This window comes from Phoxinus phoxinus (genome assembly GCF_949152265.1).
Source record: "Phoxinus phoxinus genome assembly, chromosome: 2".
In the NCBI taxonomy this organism is placed as follows: Eukaryota; Metazoa; Chordata; class Actinopteri; order Cypriniformes; family Leuciscidae; genus Phoxinus; species Phoxinus phoxinus.
The window spans coordinates 52,652,299-52,674,732 of NC_136877.1; the positions used below are offsets into that span (position 1 = coordinate 52,652,299).

Below are 22,434 nucleotides of genomic sequence, written 5' to 3' on the forward strand. Positions count from 1 at the left end.
ATTTGTACTTTATAGCCTAAAGGTTAAGAGGGCATTTACCCCTCGTGAGCCAGTTAAAGAATAAGGAAGACAGACTGGTATCTGTCTCTCTCGGAGGGGAGGGAAATAAGTGAAGGCCATGGAGGGAATATAAGATATAAAACAGACAGAGACTGCTTTTCCCTTATCGCTCCTCACTGACTCGCTTAGGTGTATTGGTGACGAGGATCGCTCTTGCAAGAGGAATAAATACTTTATAACTTTTTATGAAGATTCTAAGTGTCCCTTATTCAGTGATGATGTTTGTTTGAAGTTTTGCCACAACAAGTACAACTTAGGAAAACGACGGATACATTTTCCGTACAATTAGGAAACGCAAGTCTGTTTAGTGGCGACACTCTTCTGGTCTTTCTTTTGGAAGACGTTCCCATCGGATTGGGTTCTCCATGAAAGTTTAGCTTCTCCTGACACTCCCTTCTCCTTCAGGATCTGCTCCACCTGAAGAACACAAACACACTCCTGAACCATATTTCTGCTGTGGAATTACGGGTAAGCAGAGCGAAACTCACCTTGGCTAAAATCTTGTTCATCACTTCCAGATCATGCAGATTTAGACTTGACTTCACCTCCAGTTTCACAATCTGTCTCTTCCGATCTGTGGGACAAACACACCGATGAGAAGCTCAGTCAATACAAATCAATAATTCAGCAGAACTTCTCAAATCATCAAATGAATTCATAAATAAAATGTCTTGCTCTGTTAGACATAAATGTATATGATTTGCTCAACACGAACTAAATAAACATTTCATGTTTAATCATTATTTTCAGAGTTTTGACCAGATCTCATGATTATGATCGGATTTAAAGTTGTCCCCGCTGTGAATATGTTCTCATTAAATGTTGATTAAATATGTTCTAAATGTTGAAAAAAAGTTTTTTTCTTGGTTATGCGAACTTTAGGGGAACATTTCATTTCAGAATTTTGCAAACATTATGGGAACGTTTCAGAAGGTTTAGAGAACATTCAAAAGTAGCAAAATAAAAAAAAAGTTCAAAAGGTATTAGCCAAACCGATGAGAATTGGAATTAAATCTAAGCATGTCTAAGGCAAAACACATTCAACTAAATTAAATTCTGAGAAAACATATTTAAGATAATAACTCACCAAAATAACACGCAAAAGGATTAGAGTTTGTACACCTGCTGTCATACCAAACACCCTCATAAACTTTAGCACACAGTTGATCGCTCGGTTTTCCAGGTTTCCATTGTGTGAATGTGGAGCTACTCTGATCTGACCAGGCGTAGGGTCCGGGATATGTAGTGCGAGACAATCCCAGCCATACGTGTCCCATTCCCGCAGTTTTCAGCAGCTGATCGTGATCCTCCTGGTCATCGACGGTGGCGAGATCCGTGTAATGCTGTCTGCAGTACTTCTGCGCGTTCATCCAGTTCATGGGCTCGGACATATAGACGAACTCATGAAGCCGAGAGGTGGTCATGTGCAACAGAGCTGAAGAAAGAAGCCGTCAGCGGACATGATTCAGCCGTTAAAGGCCCGTTTACACCAAGACCGATGACTACAAATACCTATATCGTTTCTCTGTGCCGTTATCGTTATAGCTGTGCTGTGAACTCTGCTATTCTTTAACATCTTTATCGTTATCATCCTTGGTGTGAACGGGCCTTAAAATATTCGTTACAACCCTTTACTTTCCTCAGCTAACACAAATATGTCAAAGGGTCATGCTAATGTTTCGGTTCATTTTTTTTGAATGTTCAAAACATTTAAATTTAAAGGGAACATTCCATTGTATCATTCTTCAAACATTAAGTGAACGTTACTTTAGAATGTTATCTGAACATTCCAAAACAAGTACTTACAAATTTAAAAATGTTAAACCAACATTCAACCAAAATGTTTCAGAAATAAAATAAATCAATCAATGTTTCTTAATGTTAGTTAATCAAAATGTTCATGTTAGTTCACGATGCATTAACTAATATTAACAGATTTGATTTTGGAACTTAAAAATGTAAATGTTGAGATTAACATGTTAATGTATGTAAACTAATAACAAATGAAACCTTATTGTTTTCTTTTTTTTTTTTAAGATACAAATAACAATGACCGAACTTGTATTGAAGTTACTGGAAGAACGATTGTTCAAAACTTTGCCAGACCGTTCCCTGTTTTGCTACTTGGATGGAAAATCATTTAAAATATGAAATTAAGCAGAAGTGTAAAGTCCAGGTTCAGAAAGTAAAAGTCGTCCTCAGTATTTTGTTCCAATCGCCTGGATTTGCTAATTAGCAGTTGTTCAGCCAGGAGAGAGGACTAATTAGTGAAATCAACTAAGTGGAGTTCATGGGAGGAATAAACATATGGCAGGACTTTTACTTTCTGACCCCTGGACTTTACACCTCTGAAATGAACACATTTACAAAACTCAAAAACTAACCTGAGAAAAGCAGAAACTGTAAGCGGTTCCTCATGATGAGACACCTATGAGAAAAACAAACTTATTAAATTGCTCAAATGCTTGTATTAAATATCATGTTTTAATGTTTAGTGCTCAAACTGCTCTTCGATTAGTCAAAACATGTTTACTTGTAGTTTTCACTCTCCTGAACGTCCGAGATGCGAGAGATTCCTGGCGTCTCTGTGAAAGAGAATCGCAGTGCCTCAATATTTCTGTCTCAGTGTTTAATTCAATGAGATCTTCATGTTATAATCTCAGCATTATGGGAAATAAACTAAAGGTCTATTGTTAAAACAAAAGGCCAATCACAGAGATTTCATTAAAACCTTTCAAAGTGACCAAAGAGTTTTAACTTACATCCAGAAAACGCTTTCGAAGTCCAGCAGAACTGCTCGAGCGTTTCCAGGATCCTGTTAGATTCTCAGAATCAAAACTTCTTTACACAACAGTTTTAAAACACAGAGAGCTTCCTCAAATACGCATGACCATGATTTACCAGCAGCGGACAGACTGAAGGACTTTTCAGTCTCAATTTGTAAGTTATCACATATGGCCTATGCAAAAACCCGTCGTCTCAGATGCAAAATCTTTTTGAATGAAAACAGACATCGATTTACATTTCGAATTTGCCAAAGCAATTTAAATGGATTCGCATAGTGAATAGCCACTATAGCCAAATTAGGCTTATATCTTAAAGCTCGACCATTAACATTGAGTTTTGTCTGACATTTGCTGCATGTTACGGCTCCATCTGAAAGGTCGACCCGTTTAGGACGACGTTAAACCCTTTTCTCCTACAGACAGAGGCTTGCAGTTTACAACACAGAGGAAATCCAATTACACAATAGATGCAATGAAGACTGAGTGAAACACACCCAGAAGTCATCTTTTGTTGAATCATCTGACGCATACATCGCAGAGTATAGAAGGACGTAGCCGTGACTTGGCTTGAGGATGACCTTGGAGTCGTTAGCCCCAAAGTCAAGGCATGAAGCGCTGTCAGAGAGCGCCCACTCACTTTACTGATGCTAAGGCTAGCGGTCTTGAGCGAAAGTGGCCTTAGTTCGGCCGACTGCAGCGGCTCAAACGAGGGCCCTGAGGACCGTTGATAGGTCCTAGGAGGGTATGGTGAGGAGGCGATGGAGGTTGAGCCTCCTTGCTCCCTTCAGCAAGCTTACAACCAGGTCCCTTCTACCCAGTGATTGGCCGGCCACAGGAGCGTGGAATGCTGCTATGGCCACCACATATACTTTGAGCGTGGAGGGGGTACGACCCGTGTCCTGCAGCTCTTGTAGAAAAGGAAGTACCAGCGGTACTTTACATGAAGTAGGGTCTTTGCTCCGGGCTAAGCACCATTTGGAGAAAACAAACCACTTAAGGTTGTAGAGGCATCTCGTGGACGGAGCTCTAGCCTCAGATATAGTGTTTAGGACTGTCACTGGGAGGTCCGTAAGTTCCCGTTGAGGGGCCACACATTGAGGGCCCACAATTTGGGCTAGGGATGCCAGATCGTCCCGTTAGCCTGGGAAAGGTCTTTCTTCAGGGGTATTGGCCATGGGGCTGCTTCAAGCAGCTGAATCAACTCGGGAAACCAAGGCTGGGTCCACCAGAGAGAAGCCACCAGAAGAACTGCGCATCTCTCCTCTCTGATCCTTTTGATGACCTGAGGAAGGAGCGCAACTGGGGGGAAAAAGTGTAAAGGGAAAGGCTGGACCATTCGTAGGCCAGCGCATCCCTGCTCTTCAAAAAGAATATTGGCCAGTAAGAGTTGTCTTCAGAGGTGAAGAGGTCGACCTCTGGCCTGCCAGATTATTTTAACCATCTGGGGATGTAGGGCCCACTCCCTCTGGGACACGTTGTTCCGGGACAGCATGTCTCGCTCCCTGACCCTACTTCATGTGAAGTACCGCTGGTTTTTCCTTTCTACAAGAGCTGCTGGATGTGGGTCGTAGCCCCTCCACGCTCAAAGTCTATGTGGTGGCCATAGCAGCATTCCACGTTCCGGTGGCCGGCCAATCACCAGGTAGAAGTGACCTGGTTGTAAGCTTCCTGAAGGGAGCAATGAGGCTCAACCTGCCTCGCCCCCTCACCATTCCCTCTGCTTCAGTCTGCCCGGCACGTGCTGGCTAGCCTGTACAGAGGCCTGGACCTGAGTCCACCCTGGTGGTTTATGTAGGACACTACCGCCATGTTGTCCAACCGTACTAAGACGTGGTGACCTATTAGGTCTCGCAGGAAGGTTTCAAGGGCCAGAAAAACCACCATCATTTCCAGGCAGTTGATATGCAGCCGCTTTTCCGTGATCGACCAGGAGCCGAAAGTCGGTCTGCCCTCACACAGAGCTCCCCAACCTGTGTTGAGGGCCATGCTCTGTGTTGAGTATGGGTTTGGTCCTGAGAAGGAAGGAACGCCTTGTCCGTGGTGACCACTTCCCTTCTCGAGACCAACCCCCATGCTTACTCCAAACTAATAATGATTGGTGTCTTTTCAAGTGGCCTGGGCTCTGATACAGCCTTGGTCCACCTTGACGCGAAGGCGACCTGATCGCCAGGCGTGGGTTGGGGCCTGGGGTGGGTTTCAGAGCCCAGGCCACTTGAAAAGACCCCCATGCTTACTCCAAACTAATAATGATTGGGGTCTTTTCAAGTGACCTGGGCTCTGAAACCACCCCAGGCCCCAACCCACACCTGGCGATGTGCAGCAGGCCCAGCAGAAGTAGCATCCTCTGAAAAGCTCTGAGAGGGGAAAGGCCCCTGCTCTGAACGAAGTCGCGAGGCCCTAGATAGTCTGAGTGCGCTCGGGTGTCAGCCATGCTCACATTTGTTTTGAGTCTAGAACTGCTCCCAGGAAAGAGATCCTCAGGCGGGGAGACAGTGAGCTCTTGGCTAGATTGAGTCTGAGTCCTAGGCACTTCAAATGGCTGTGGAGCACAGATCTGTGAGAGATTAACTCTTCCTCCGACTGGGCCAGGATGAGCCAGTCGTCGAGGTAATTGAGGATGGGCATGCCGTCCTGTTTCAGGGGGGAAAGTGCTGCATCCACACACTTCGTAAAAGTGCGTGGTGTCAGAGACCGAATGGTAGGACTGTATACTGCTAGGTCACCCCTTCGTACGCAAATCTAAAAAACAGTCTGTGATGGGGGGCTATTTGACTTGGAATGTCACGACTTAGTCAGTTCATTGTGAACTTCGGGGAAGAATGGTGCTGATATATACAAGCTCGGTGTCCAGTCCAGCTCTGGCATCGCTCTGGTCTCTAGACGGCAAGGGAGCGGGGTCATCCACTGAGCCCGACCAGTCCTCTGCGTCAGAAGCCGCCAATGACATCATGAAGATCTTCTTCAGATCCACCGAACGAGACGAGACCGCTTGCTTCACACGAGGGGCGCTGGTCTGGACGGGGTGAAGAGCACAGGTGAAATCTCTCTCTGTGGACTAAGTGAGGCACGGGTGATCTGAGCCGGCGTGAGCTCACTTACATCCGTTCGCTCGGTCCTTTCTTGCTGTTTCTTTCTCCGAGGTTCCTGGGATATAGGAAATGGGAGAGTGCGAGGGAGAGTCATTATCTGAAAAGAAAGGTGATCCATGAGAGGAGCGATGAGAGAGACATACTCTCGCAGTGAGCGCAGCTTCTGCGTGGGATTTACCCAGACAGCAACACACTCACTGTGAATAAAAGGCTTCAATAAATCGCAGAAAAATTAGTTTACCCTATAGCATCTACCAGACGCGATACGAGTAAATGTTTTGAAAGGGAACTACTATTTGGGTGTGTCATTGTTTTGCATTGGCTTTTAATTTATTTAAGAGAAGCAACTGTTTAAATATTTAGCATTAGCCACAGCACTCATGCAAAAGAATAATCCAGAGCTCTGTACATTTGCAATATGGTGATACACAGAAAAATTATTTGATGAGCCAAAGCACTTACTATGACTCCTATTAAACTACTAGTAATGTTCTATTTTTTTTCTTTAATGTTCTTCACCTCAAGTTGTATTTAATTACTGAACAGTCAGTTAAGTTTTATTAACTGAAAAACTGCACTCTACAGAGACAGCACTTGTAAAAGTTTTAAATGATGTTTGAATGGCTACTGACTCGGGTGACTCTGTTGGATTGGTGCTTTTAGGATTAAGTGCTCATTCGATGCGGTTGACCATGATGTCCTGCTTTCTCGTCTAGAGCAAGTTGTCGGCATCAGAGGAACTGCGCTAAGTTGGTTTCAGTCATACCTAGAAAACAGAAGCTACTCGATCAATATAGGAGGATGCCATTCGGGTGTGGTCCCCCTGATTTGTGGGGTCCCCCAAGGCTCTATTTTGGCCCCTTTATTGTTTTCACTCTATGTGCTTCCTTTAGGCTATATTTTTTAAACCCATGGCTTGTATTATCATTGCTATGCAGATGATACACAACTTAATTTGCCCCTGAAGCACAAAAAAGGGTTGGACTCAGTCAGTGCCTGTCTTTCCGATGTCAAAGCCGGGATGTAGTTACATTTTTTTAATCTAAATGAGAGTAAAACCGAGATCATCATGTATAGCCCAAACATTTCTCATTTAAATTCTGGTGTCTTATCTTCTTCAGTTAAATTGTGTATAAAAAGCTTGATAGTGCACTTAAATTTGATATGCAAATCAATTAAGTGGTCTAAACAGGTTTTTACCAACTAAGAGCGCTGGCTAAAGTGAAGAGTTTTCTTTCTTTTAAGCACTCTGAAACTGCGATCCATGCTTTTATTTCTTATTGAATTGACTATTGTAACTCCCTGTATTTGGGAATAAACAATTCTTCCTCATCTAGATAACAAATGGTCTGAAACGCGGCTGCAAGACTTTGAACCGGTGTTTGCAAACGTGAACATATCACTCCTGTTTTAATGTCTTTAAATCGGCTCACAGTCCGCTCTAGAGTTGACTCCTGCTAGTTTAAATGGCCTCGCCCCCTTTTACCTTTCAGACTTGTTGTGTATGGACCATCCGTTGAGAACTCTTAGGTCTGCCAACCAGAGTTTGTTAACTTTTCCAAAGTCAAAGTTAAAATCTAGGGGTGACGAGCTTTTTCCATAGCCTCACCTAAACTCTGGAACATCTCTGCACTGTAGCCTATAACTTGTGATGTCCCTTGTTATTGTTTTGTTTTATTTTTATGAATCGTTTTTGGTTTTAGAACATTATACTGCACATTGGTCAACTGTGGTTGTTTTTATTTGTGCTTTATAAAAAAAAAATTCAGATTGAGATTTATTTCTTCACTTTTAAAACATAGTTTGTTCAGTGACATTAATCTTATGGTCCTTTTTGGAAGACATTCCCATCGGATTGGTTTCTATAAGTCAGTTTAACATCTTCTGTCAGTCCCTTCTCCATCAGCATCTGCTCAATCTGAAGAACACAAACACCATTTTAGTTTTTCACTCCAAACATCTTTACTCAGTCTTCAACAAAAATTGTCATAATTTCCTAATTTTCTAGTTCGTAAATGTCACACAAGCTATTTTAATAAGCGCACATTCAAATCAGCAGCTCTGCATCAACATCAGACCTGTATAATCTGCCATATTTGAATGTGTACATAGAGATGTGAGATGTATAGTACATAGGAAAATATTCAGTGAGTAACAATTTTAATCAAATAAATGACTTCAGGTCTAAAATAAATCATGGAATGACATGGAAACTAATCAATGACAAAATGTTCTTTTTAGGCAAACTAAACACCAGCTGACTAAAAAGACCAAATGCAAATGAGGAAAAGCGAATGTTAGCAAAGAGAAAAGACACACGCATATATTGCTTTGATATTCTGTTCTCTAATGCATTTTTAAGTGTCCAGATCATTTTTGGGGTCACTATATACAGTATGAACTACACCGCATTTCTACTCACCATTGATAAAATGTGTTTCTTTACTTCAGAATCGTTCACATTTGGACTTGATTTGAGCATCAGTCTCAGCGTCTGTGTCCTCCTCTCTGATGAACACAGAAGACACATCACAGTGCTCAGTGGACAAAAGTGGAGAAGCAAAATGGCCTCTATGGCATTACTGCGAAAACTTCTTATAGAACCTTCATTTTTGAGATAAAGTTCATGGCAACCAAGCTGCCGAGACTTATAGGTGCAGTGTGTAATATTTAGGAGGATCTGTTGACAGAAATGCAATATCCTTACACCGACATGTTTCTACACACACCGCGGGTCTCCTTACACCGACATGTTTCTACACACACCGCGGGTCTCCTCACACCGACATGTTTCTACACACACCGCGGGTCTCCTCACACCGACATGTTTCTACACACACCGCGGGTCTCCTTACACCGACATGTTTCTACACACACCGCGGGTCTCCTTACACCGACATGTTTCTACACACACCGCGGGTCTCCTTACATCGACATGTTTCTACACACACCGCGGGTCTCCTTACACCGACATGTTTCTACACACACCGCGGGTCTCCTCACACCGACATGTTTCTACACACACCGCGGGTCTCCTCACACCGACATGTTTCTACACACACCGCGGGTCTCCTTACACCGACACGTTTCTACACACACCGCGGGTCTCCTTACATCGACATGTTTCTACACACACCGCGGGTCTCCTTACACCGACATGTTTCTACACACACCGCGGGTCTCCTTACACCGACATGTTTCTACACACACCGCGGGTCTCCTTACACCGACATGTTTCTACACACACCGCGGGTCTCCTTACACCGACATGTTTCTACACACACCGCGGGTCTCCTTACACCGACATGTTTCTACACACACCGCGGGTCTCCTTACACCGACACGTTTCTACACACACCGCGGGTCTCCTTACACCGACACGTTTCTACACACACCGCGGGTCTCCTTACACCGACATGTTTCTACACACACCGCGGGTCTCCTTACACCGACATGTTTCTACACACACCGCGGGTCTCCTTACACCGACATGTTTCTACACACACCGCGGGTCTCCTTACACCGACACGTTTCTACACACACCGCGGGTCTCCTTACACCGACACGTTTCTACACACACCGCGGGTCTCCTTACACCGACATGTTTTTACACACACCGCGGGTCTCCTTACACGACATGTTTCTACACACACCGCGGGTCTCCTTACACCGACACGTTTCTACACACACCGCGGGTCTCCTTACACCGACACGTTTCTACACACACCGCGGGTCTCCTTACACCGACATGTTTTTACACACACCGCGGGTCTCCTTACACGACATGTTTCTACACACACCGCGGGTCTCCTTACACCGACACGTTTCTACACACACCGCGGGTCTCCTTACACCGACATGTTTCTACACACACCGCGGGTCTCCTTACACCGACATGTTTCTACACACACCGCAAGTCTCCTTACACCGACATGTTTCTACACACACCGCGGGTCTCCTTACACCGACACGTTTCTACACACACCGCGGGTCTCCTTACACCGACATGTTTCTACACACACCGCAAGTCTCCTTACACCGACATGTTTCTACACACACCGCGGGTCTCCTTACACCGACATGTTTCTACACACACCGCGGGTCTCCTCACACCGACATGTTTCTACACACACCGCGGGTCTCCTCACACCGACATGTTTCTACACACACCGCGGGTCTCCTTACACCGACACGTTTCTACACACACCGCGGGTCTCCTTACATCGACATGTTTCTACACACACCGCGGGTCTCCTTACACCGACATGTTTCTACACACACCGCGGGTCTCCTTACACCGACATGTTTCTACACACACCGCGGGTCTCCTTACACCGACATGTTTCTACACACACCGCGGGTCTCCTTACACCGACATGTTTCTACACACACCGCGGGTCTCCTTACACCGACATGTTTCTACACACACCGCGGGTCTCCTTACACCGACATGTTTCTACACACACCGCAGGTCTCCTTACACCGACACGTTTCTACACACACCGCGGGTCTCCTTACACCGACACGTTTCTACACACACCGCGGGTCTCCTTACACCGACATGTTTTTACACACACCGCGGGTCTCCTTACACGACATGTTTCTACACACACCGCGGGTCTCCTTACACCGACACGTTTCTACACACACCGCGGGTCTCCTTACACCGACATGTTTCTACACACACCGCGGGTCTCCTTACACCGACATGTTTCTACACACACCGCAAGTCTCCTTACACCGACATGTTTCTACACACACCGCGGGTCTCCTTACACCGACACGTTTCTACACACACCGCGGGTCTCCTTACACCGACATGTTTCTACACACACCGCAAGTCTCCTTACACCGACATGTTTCTACACACACCGCGGGTCTCCTTACACCGACATGTTTCTACACACACCGCGGGTCTCCTTACACCGACACGTTTCTACACACACCGCGGGTCTCCTTACACCGACATGTTTCTACACACACCGCGGGTCTCCTTACACCGACATGTTTCTACACACACCGCGGGTCTCCTTACACCGACATGTTTCTACACACACCGCGGGTCTCCTTACACCGACATGTTTCTACACACACCGCGGGTCTCCTTACACCGACATGTTTCTACACACACCGCGGGTCTCCTTACATCCACATGTTTCTACACACACCGCGGGTCTCCTTACATCCACATGTTTCTACACACACCGCAGGTCTCCTTACATCCACATGTTTCTACACACACCGCAGGTCTCCTTACACCGACACGTTTCTACACACACCGCGGGTCTCCTTACACCGACACGTTTCTACACACACCGCGGGTCTCCTTACACCGACACGTTTCTACACACACCGCAGGTCTCCTTACACCGACACGTTTCTACACACACCGCGGGTCTCCTTACACCGACACGTTTCTACACACACCGCAAGTCTCCTTACACCGACACGTTTCTACACACACCGCGGGTCTCCTTACACCGACACGTTTCTACACACACCGCAGGTCTCCTTACACCGACACGTTTCTACACACACCGCGGGTCTCCTTACACCGACACGTTTCTACACACACCGCGGGTCTCCTTACACCGACACGTTTCTACACACACCGCGGGTCTCCTTACACCGACACGTTTCTACACACACCGCGGGTCTCCTTACACCGACACGTTTCTACACACACCGCGGATCTCCTTACACCGACATGTTTCTACACACACCGCGGGTCTCCTTACACGACATGTTTCTACACACACCGCGGGTCTCCTTACACCGACATGTTTCTACAAACACCGCGGGTCTCCTTACACGACATGTTTCTACACACACCGCGGGTCTCCTTACACCGACATGTTTCTACACACACCGCGGGTCTCCTTACACCGACATGTTTCTACACACACCGCGGGTCTCCTTACACGACATGTTTCTACACACACCGCAGGTCTCCTTACATCGACATGTTTCTACACACACCGCGGGTCTCCTTACACGACATGTTTCTACACACACCGCGGGTCTCCTTACACCGACACGTTTCTACACACACCGCGGGTCTCCTTACACCGACACGTTTCTACACACACCGGGGGGTCTCCTTACACCGACACGTTTCTACACACACCGCGGGTCTCCTTACACCGACACGTTTCTACACACACCGCGGGTCTCCTTACACCGACATGTTTCTACACACACCGCGGGTCTCCTTACACCGACATGTTTCTACACACACCGCGGGTCTCCTTACACCGACATGTTTCTACACACACCGCGGGTCTCCTTACACCGACATGTTTCTACACACACCGCGGGTCTTCTTACATCGACATGTATCTACACACACCGCGGGTCTCCTCACACCGACATGTTTCTACACACACCGCGGGTCTCCTTACACCGACACGTTTCTACACACACCGCGGGTCTCCTTACACCGACACGTTTCTACACACACCGCGGGTCTCCTTACACCGACACGTTTCTACACACACCGCGGGTCTCCTTACACCGACACGTTTCTACACACACCGGGGGGTCTCCTTACACCGACACGTTTCTACACACACCGCGGGTCTCCTTACACCGACACGTTTCTACACACACCGCGGATCTCCTTACACCGACACGTTTCTACACACACCGCGGGTCTCCTTACACCGACATGTTTCTACACACACCGCGGGTCTCCTTACACGACATGTTTCTACACACACCGCGGGTCTCCTTACACCGACATGTTTCTACAAACACCGCGGGTCTCCTTACACCGACACGTTTCTACACACACCGCGGGTCTCCTTACACCGACATGTTTCTACACACACCGCGGGTCTCCTTACACCGACATGTTTCTACACACACCGCGGGTCTCCTTACACCGACATGTTTCTACACACACCGCGGGTCTCCTTACACCGACATGTTTCTACACACACCGCGGGTCTCCTTACACCGACATGTTTCTACACACACCGCGGGTCTCCTTACACGACATGTTTCTACACACACCGCGGGTCTCCTTACACCGACATGTTTCTACACACACCGCAGGTCTCCTTACACCGACATGTTTCTACACACACCGCGGGTCTCCTTACACCGACATGTTTCTACACACACCGCAGGTCTCCTTACACCGACATGTTTCTACACACACCGCGGGTCTCCTTACACCGACACGTTTCTACACACACCGCGGATCTCCTTACACCGACATGTTTCTACACACACCGCGGGTCTCCTTACACGACATGTTTCTACACACACCGCGGGTCTCCTTACACCGACATGTTTCTACAAACACCGCGGGTCTCCTTACACGACATGTTTCTACACACACCGCGGGTCTCCTTACACCGACATGTTTCTACACACACCGCGGGTCTCCTTACACCGACATGTTTCTACACACACCGCGGGTCTCCTTACACGACATGTTTCTACACACACCGCAGGTCTCCTTACATCGACATGTTTCTACACACACCGCGGGTCTCCTTACACGACATGTTTCTACACACACCGCGGGTCTCCTTACACCGACACGTTTCTACACACACCGCGGGTCTCCTTACACCGACACGTTTCTACACACACCGGGGGGTCTCCTTACACCGACACGTTTCTACACACACCGCGGGTCTCCTTACACCGACACGTTTCTACACACACCGCGGGTCTCCTTACACCGACATGTTTCTACACACACCGCGGGTCTCCTTACACCGACATGTTTCTACACACACCGCGGGTCTCCTTACACCGACATGTTTCTACACACACCGCGGGTCTCCTTACACCGACATGTTTCTACACACACCGCGGGTCTTCTTACATCGACATGTATCTACACACACCGCGGGTCTCCTCACACCGACATGTTTCTACACACACCGCGGGTCTCCTTACACCGACACGTTTCTACACACACCGCGGGTCTCCTTACACCGACACGTTTCTACACACACCGCGGGTCTCCTTACACCGACACGTTTCTACACACACCGCGGGTCTCCTTACACCGACACGTTTCTACACACACCGGGGGGTCTCCTTACACCGACACGTTTCTACACACACCGCGGGTCTCCTTACACCGACACGTTTCTACACACACCGCGGATCTCCTTACACCGACACGTTTCTACACACACCGCGGGTCTCCTTACACCGACATGTTTCTACACACACCGCGGGTCTCCTTACACGACATGTTTCTACACACACCGCGGGTCTCCTTACACCGACATGTTTCTACAAACACCGCGGGTCTCCTTACACCGACACGTTTCTACACACACCGCGGGTCTCCTTACACCGACATGTTTCTACACACACCGCGGGTCTCCTTACACCGACATGTTTCTACACACACCGCGGGTCTCCTTACACCGACATGTTTCTACACACACCGCGGGTCTCCTTACACCGACATGTTTCTACACACACCGCGGGTCTCCTTACACCGACATGTTTCTACACACACCGCGGGTCTCCTTACACGACATGTTTCTACACACACCGCGGGTCTCCTTACACCGACATGTTTCTACACACACCGCAGGTCTCCTTACACCGACATGTTTCTACACACACCGCGGGTCTCCTTACACCGACATGTTTCTACACACACCGCAGGTCTCCTTACACCGACATGTTTCTACACACACCGCGGGTCTCCTTACACCGACATGTTTCTACACACACCGCGGGTCTTCTTACATCGACATGTATCTACACACACCGCGGGTCTCCTCACACCGACATGTTTCTACACACACCGCGGGTCTCCTTACATCGACATGTTTCTACACACACCGCGGGTCTCCTTACATCGACATGTTTCTACACACACCGCGGGTCTCCTTACATCGACATGTTTCTACACACACCGCGGGTCTCCTTACACCGACATGTTTCTACACACACCGCGGGTCTCCTTACACCGACATGTTTCTACACACACCGCGGGTCTCCTTACATCGACACGTCACTATGTTGTTCTTCGAGCAGAGAAGCGAGTTAAAGTCAGCAGATAAAATACTGACACAATGATAAACAAGTAACAATAATATTCTCAATAACATCGTTTTACTGAATAATTAAGAAAATCTTTGTAAAGTAACCTCATTGTTGAACTGGCTACTGTTACTGGACACTGTAAGCCAGTCTAGATCGGTCCAAAGGCGGCATCCGATAGAACGGGTGAAGTCTCTGTGCGTCACTGTCTTTCCACGTTTAAGCTTTTATCGGACTCCATTTTATATCGGACTCCATTTTATATCGGACTCCATTTTATATCGGACTCCATTTTACATCGGACTCCATTTTACATCGGACTCCATTTTACATCGGACTCCATTTTACATCGGACTCCATTTTACATCGGACTCCATTTTACATCGGACTCCATTTTACATCGGACTCCATTTTACATCGGACTCCATTTTATCACGACCTCGAATTTAAGTTAGATTGCCAATTGGTAAATTATATAATAGTTTAGCAATACATTTGATTGTTCTATTTACCTCTTTAATTATGTTTTACCCGTTTAAATGAGGAATCTATGTCGCTCAGAGATCCTCACGCCTTGTTTAAACGCGGGTCTCACGATCACAATCTCAACAGTTTCGGCCACCAAACAGAGGCAATTGCTATACGCCTGAGATCGGTCGCATTCACTAAGATACTTTGGTATGATTGCATACACTTGAATTGAATGTAATGTTTACTTCAGTAGAGGTATGGCCACTACTACAGATATAAGTCAACCAAATTTACTGGTCTTATGATAGCTTTGGATTGGCCATGCCGTGATTTCCCACGTACACGTATCTAAAGTAACATTAAAACAGAGGTAAGACACACAGATTTAGGTTGGTCAAGCAGCATGTTTGCTGTCCTGTCTTTGCAAACCAAGTACACTTGAATTATGGCACTTTTCCACTCCATGGTACGGTACAGTTCGCTTTAAATGGTGCCAGCTCTGTTGAGGTTCCAAGCGTACCGTACCGATACTAAAATGTGACGTGAAAACACTGCAGATCACTGATTGGTCACTACCAGCATCATTGTATTTGCGCGACACGAGACACCAAACCCGCTAGATTTAAATAGCCAGTAACAGCCACCGCTGTAGCACCTGTATTTAAACTACTTGCTTGAAGAAGAAGAAACCTTCCAATAAATGGCTGAATCGTGGTCAGTGGACGAAGTGCAGACGTTCCTCTCGTTAGTTGCGAGGAGCGGATAAACTAGCGATCAGTCTATGATCCCACACACTTTGAAGCGGTACTTAAGGCAGTGGAAAAGCCGAAGAGCCGAGCCGAGTCGCACCACACAGTGGAAAAGCGTCATTAGTGCCAAATATTAGTCGTCACTAATCTGATGCAAAACTTGCGGTAACACATGAATCCATTTAATGTACTGAAAAACTATGTCAGTCAGTCTAAATAAAGTTATTATGTCAGGTAAATGCATCATGCCAATGTCATAATCAGTTCAAAGATATGTCAAGATCTCTCTGAACTCTCCACACCTTATTACCTTTCTGGTTTACTTCTGTGGGAATGAGACCTTTGGTACCAGTCGCACTGAGACATTTCAAATGATAAACCAGACATATATAGATTGGTGGGTGAATTCAGGTAGGGATGGTGAAGTGAATGATGTGTAAATTGGGAGGTGATCAACTCAAGTGTGATCGTGTCTCGAATGGGGATGGTAATATAGCAAGAGTTCAAATGTTAATTTCCTTTGTTTTCTAAAGAGAGTAGCGCTCTCTTCCAGTTCTTCCAGTCGGTCACCGTAACTTCTGTTGATTGCAATTCGCAACCTCACCACTAGATGCCACTAAAAATCACACAGTGCACCTTTAATGTACATGTCACGGATTCTCTATTTCAGGAGTTCAATGTTTAATTGCTTTTACTTGCATTTTGAAGTGAAGAGGTAAAATGTGCAATAATACTCACTATTGTAGCAGACCGCAGGATATTTAAGGTCACACTCCCCATCATTAAACGTTCCCATAAGAGACGTTCTCGCACAAAACTGGCTGCCACCATTATTGTTGGGCTGTCCAATTTCCCACGGTCTGAAGGCGGATCCGCTCCGATCGGACCAGATCCAGGGAGCAGCGTCATCCGTCCGATAGAGTCCAGTCCAGATCCATTCTGCTCCGACACCAGCACGCAGAGTCTCCACAAACTCTAGATGATCCGTGAGATCATCAATGGTGGCGAGGTCAGTGTAATGCTGTCTGCAGTGTGTCTGAGCCTCGGACCAGCTCATGTTCTCAGGCACGAAGTAAAACACATGAGTCTGTGAGAGCGTCGCGTGAATCAGAGCTGAAGGAGGAAGATACCGACATTTAACATCTTATGCCTTTATCTTGTCATGTCTGTGCATAAAGTAGGCTACAGCTATTTGGCGTTTTGGATGATTGATTGACAGAGACTGTGACAATTTATGGAATCTAGTTTCACCCACAGGATAAAAGATAAACACAATCTCACAATTCTGCAAAATAAAGTCAGAACTGCAAGTTATAAAAACTCGAAATTGCGAGAAAATTCAGAATTGCGAGATATAAACTCGCAAGAAATAAAGTCGGAATAGCAATATATAAACTTACAACAACTTAAAAACTGAACATAATCGCACAATTCTGACTTTTTTTTCCAAATTGTGACTTGTGAGGTAATAAAGTCTGAATTGTGAGATATAAGCTCGTAATGATGATGAAAGGTCAGAATTGCAAGATATGAATACACAAATGTGAGGAAAAAGTCAGAATTGAATATATATAAACTCGCAAATACAAGAAATAAAGTCAGAATTGCGAGATATAAACTCGCAAATACAAGAAATAGTCAGAATTGCGAGATATAAACTTGCAAATACAATAAATCGTCAGAATTTTGAGATATAAACTTGCAAATACAAGAAATAGTCAGAATTGCGAGATATAAACTTGCAAATACAATAAATAAAGTCAGAATTGCGAAATATAAACTCGCAAATACAAGAAATAAAGTCAGAATTGCGAGATATAAACTCGCAAATACAAGAAATAGTCAGAATTGCGAGATATAAACTTGCAAATACAATAAATAAAGTCAGAATTGTGAGATATAAACTTGCAAATACAATAAATAAAGTCAGAATTGTGAGATATAAACTTGCAAATACAATAAATAAAGTCAGAATTGTGAGATATAAACTTGCAAATACAATAAAGTCAGAATTGCAAAATATAAACTCGCAAATACAATAAATAGTCAGAATTGCGAGATATAAACTTGCAAATACAAGAAATAGTCAGAATTGCGAGATATAAACTCGCAAATACAAGAAATAAAGTCAGAATTGCGAGATATAAACTTGCAAATACAATAAATAAAGTCAGAATTGCGAAATATAAACTCGCAAATACAATAAATAGTCAGAATTGCAAGATATAAACTTGCAAATACAATATAAAGTCAGAATTGTGAGATATAAACTTGCAAATACAAGAAATAGTCAGAATTGCGAGATATAAACTTGCAAATACAATAAATAAAGTCAGAATTGCGAAATATAAACTCGCAAATACAAGAAATAGTCAGAATTGCGAGATATAAACTCGCAAATACAAGAAATAGTCAGAATTGCGAGATATAAACTTGCAAATACAATAAATAAAGTCAGAATTGTGAGATATAAACTTGCAAATACAATAAAGTCAGAATTGCGAAATATAAATTCGCAAATACAATAAATAGTCAGAATTGCGAGATATAAACTTGCAAATACAAGAAAGTGTCAGAATTGCGAGATATAAACTCGCAAATACAAGAAATAAAGTCAGAATTGCGAGATATAAACTCGCAAATACAAGAAATAGTCAGAATTGCGAGATATAAACTCGCAAATACAAGAAATAAAGTCAGAATTGCGAGATATAAACTTGCAAATACAATAAATAAAGTCAGAATTGCGAAATATAAACTCGCAAATACAATAAATAGTCAGAATTGCAAGATATAAACTTGCAAATACAATATAAAGTCAGAATTGTGAGATATAAACTTGCAAATACAAGAAATAGTCAGAATTGCGAGATATAAACTTGCAAATACAATAAATAAAGTCAGAATTGCGAAATATAAACTCGCAAATACAAGAAATAGTCAGAATTGCGAGATATAAACTCGCAAATACAAGAAATAGTCAGAATTGCGAGATATAAACTTGCAAATACAATAAATAAAGTCAGAATTGTGAGATATAAACTTGCAAATACAATAAAGTCAGAATTGCGAAATATAAATTCGCAAATACAATAAATAGTCAGAATTGCGAGATATAAACTTGCAAATACAAGAAATAGTCAGAATTGCGAGATATAAACTCGCAAATACAAGAAATAGTCAGAATTGCGAGATATAAACTCGCAAATACAAGAAATAAAGTCAGAATTGCGAGATATAAACTTGCAAATACAATAAATAAAGTCAGAATTGCGAAATATAAACTCGCAAATACAATAAAGTCAGAATTGCAAGATATAAACTTGCAAATACAATATAAAGTCAGAATTGTGAGATATAAACTTGCAAATACAAGAAATAGTCAGAATTGCGAGATATAAACTTGCAAATACAATAAATAAAGTCAGAATTGCGAAATATAAACTCGCAAATACAAGAAATAGTCAGAATTGCGAGATATAAACTCGCAAATACAAGAAATAGTCAGAATTGCGAGATATAAACTTGCAAATACAATAAATAAAGTCAGAATTGTGAGATATAAACTTGCAAATACAATAAAGTCAGAATTGCGAAATATAAATTCGCAAATACAATAAATAGTCAGAATTGCGAGATATAAACTTGCAAATACAAGAAATAGTCAGAATTGCGAGATATAAACTCGCAAATACAAGAAAGTGTCAGAATTGCGAGATATAAACTCGCAAATACAAGAAATAAAGTCAGAATTGCGAGATATAAACTCGCAAATACAAGAAATAGTCAGAATTGCGAGATATAAACTCGCAAATACAAGAAATAAAGTCAGAATTGCGAGATATAAACTTGCAAATACAATATAAAGTCAGAATTGTGAGATATAAACTTGCAAATACAAGAAATAGTCAGAATTGCGAGATATAAACTTGCAAATACAATAAATAAAGTCAGAATTGCGAAATATAAACTCGCAAATACAAGAAATAGTCAGAATTGCGAGATATAAACTCGCAAATACAAGAAATAGTCAGAATTGCGAGATATAAACTTGCAAATACAATAAATAAAGTCAGAATTGTGAGATATAAACTTGCAAATACAATAAAGTCAGAATTGCGAGATATAAACTCGCAAATACAAGAAATAAAGTCAGAATTGTGAGATATAAACTTGCAAATACAAGATAGTCAGAATTGCGAGATATAAACTTGCAAATACAAGAAATAGTCAGAATTGCGAAATATAAACTCGCAAATACAAGAAATAGTCAGAATTGCGAGATATAAACTCGCAAATACAATAAATAGTCAGAATTGCGAGATATAAACTTGCAAATACAAGAAATAGTCAGAATTGCGAGATATAAACTCGCAAATACAAGAAATAGTCAGAATTGCGAGATATAAACTCGCAAATACAAGAAATAAAGTCAGAATTGCGAGATATAAACTCGCAAATACAAGAAAGTCAGAATTGCGAGATATAAACTTGCAAATACAATAAATAAAGTCAGAATTGCGAAATATAAACTCGCAAATACAAGAAATAGTCAGAATGCGAGATATAAACTTGCAAATACAATAAATAGTCAGAATTGCGAAATATAAACTCGCAAATACAATAAATAGTCAGAATTGCGAGATATAAACTTGCAAATACAAGAAATAGTCAGAATTGCGAGATATAAACTCACAAATACAAGAAATAAAGTCAGAATTGCGAGATATAAACTCGCAAATACAAGAAATAGTCAGAATTGCGAGATATAAACTCGCAAATACAAGAAAGTCAGAATTGCGAGATATAAACTTGCAAATACAATAAATAAAGTCAGAATTGTGAGATATAAACTTGCAAATACAATAAAATCAGAATTGCGAAATATAAACTCGCAAATACAAGAAATAAAGTCAGAATTGCGAGATATAAACTTGCAATACAATAAATAAAGTCAGAATTGCGAAATATAAACTCGCAAATACAAGAAATAGTCAGAATTGCGAGATATAAACTCGCAAATACAAGAAATAGTCAGAATTGCGAGATATAAACTTGCAAATACAATAAATAAAGTCAGAATTGTGAGATATAAACTTGCAAATACAATAAAGTCAGAATTGCGAATATAAATTCGCAAATACAATAAATAGTCAGAATTGCGAGATATAAACTTGCAAATACAAGAAATAGTCAGAATTGCGAGATATAAACTCGCAAATACAAGAAATAGTCAGAATTGCGAGATATAAACTCGCAAATACAAGAAATAAAGTCAGAATTGCGAGATATAAACTCGCAAATACAAGAAAGTCAGAATTGCGAGATATAAACTTGCAAATACAATAAATAAAGTCAGAATTGCGAAATATAAACTCGCAAATACAAGAAATAGTCAGAATTGCGAGAGTATAAACTTGCAAATACAATAAATAGTCAGAATTGCGAAATATAAACTCGCAAATACAATAAATAGTCAGAATTGCGAGATATAAACTTGCAAATACAAGAAATAGTCAGAATTGCGAGATATAAACTCGCAAATACAAGAAATAGTCAGAATTGCGAGATATAAACTCGCAAATACAAGAAAGTCAGAATTGCGAGATATAAACTTGCAAATACAATAAATAAAGTCAGAATTGTGAGATATAAACTTGCAAATACAATAAAATCAGAATTGCGAAATATAAACTCGCAAATACAAGAAATAAAGTCAGAATTGCGAGATATAAACTTGCAAATACAATAAATAAAGTCAGAATTGTGAGATATAAACTTGCAAATACAAGAAATAAAGTCAGAATTGCGAGATATAACCTCGCAAATACAAGAAATAAAGTCAGAATTGTGAAATATATAAACTCACAACTGCTAGAAAAAAGTCTGATTTGCGATATATAAACTTGGAACTGTGAGGGAAAAAAGCCAGAATTGCAAAACAAACTCGCAGCTATGCTAAAGTCTTAATTGTGGAAGAAACTAGCTTTCATACTTATAATCCCTTATTAAAAGATTATACATTTTTACAAAAAAACAAAACAAACCTGGAAAAAGAACCAAGAGCAAAACATTCCTCATCATGAAGGACTTACTGTAACGGGAAAACAACCAATCTACTTAAACCTGCTGCTCTCTTCAGCCAATCACAAACCATCAATAAACAAACGTTAGTTATTCCGTGTCTAATAGTCCGTGTAGTGTGTTCTGTTCCTCTCGTGTGTAGCTGAATGGCATTCACATGACCTGCTTTAT

The 22,434-nt window shown here is 42.8% G+C and overlaps 2 protein-coding genes across 3 annotated transcripts; both read right to left on the bottom strand.

The window, feature by feature from the left end:
• Positions 1 to 311: 311 nt before the first annotated feature.
• Positions 312 to 2,962, bottom strand: LOC306993377 (C-type lectin 1-like). 2 transcript variants are annotated; one of them, XM_079603091.1, is made up of 6 exons: positions 2,823 to 2,962; positions 2,594 to 2,645; positions 2,445 to 2,488; positions 1,148 to 1,495; positions 549 to 634; positions 312 to 477 (listed from the first exon to the last, which is right to left on the bottom strand). In XM_079603091.1, exons 3-6 carry the CDS (start codon positions 2,476 to 2,478, stop codon positions 346 to 348), a joined length of 600 nt encoding a protein of 199 aa, XP_079459217.1. In that variant the 5' UTR covers positions 2,479 to 2,488; positions 2,594 to 2,645; positions 2,823 to 2,962; the 3' UTR covers positions 312 to 345. The 2 variants fall into 2 exon arrangements, with proteins under 2 accessions (XP_079459217.1, XP_079459218.1); XM_079603092.1 differs by lacking the exon at positions 2,823 to 2,962 and having other exon boundaries at positions 2,594 to 2,699.
• A 4,669-nt stretch (positions 2,963 to 7,631) lies between these two features.
• On the bottom strand, positions 7,632 to 22,403 carry LOC306993388 (C-type lectin 1-like). The gene is made up of 4 exons (XM_079603111.1): positions 22,227 to 22,403; positions 16,918 to 17,292; positions 8,358 to 8,443; positions 7,632 to 7,853 (listed from the first exon to the last, which is right to left on the bottom strand). Exons 1-4 carry the CDS (start codon positions 22,261 to 22,263, stop codon positions 7,758 to 7,760), a joined length of 594 nt encoding a protein of 197 aa, XP_079459237.1. The 5' UTR covers positions 22,264 to 22,403; the 3' UTR covers positions 7,632 to 7,757.
• Positions 22,404 to 22,434: the final 31 nt, after the last annotated feature.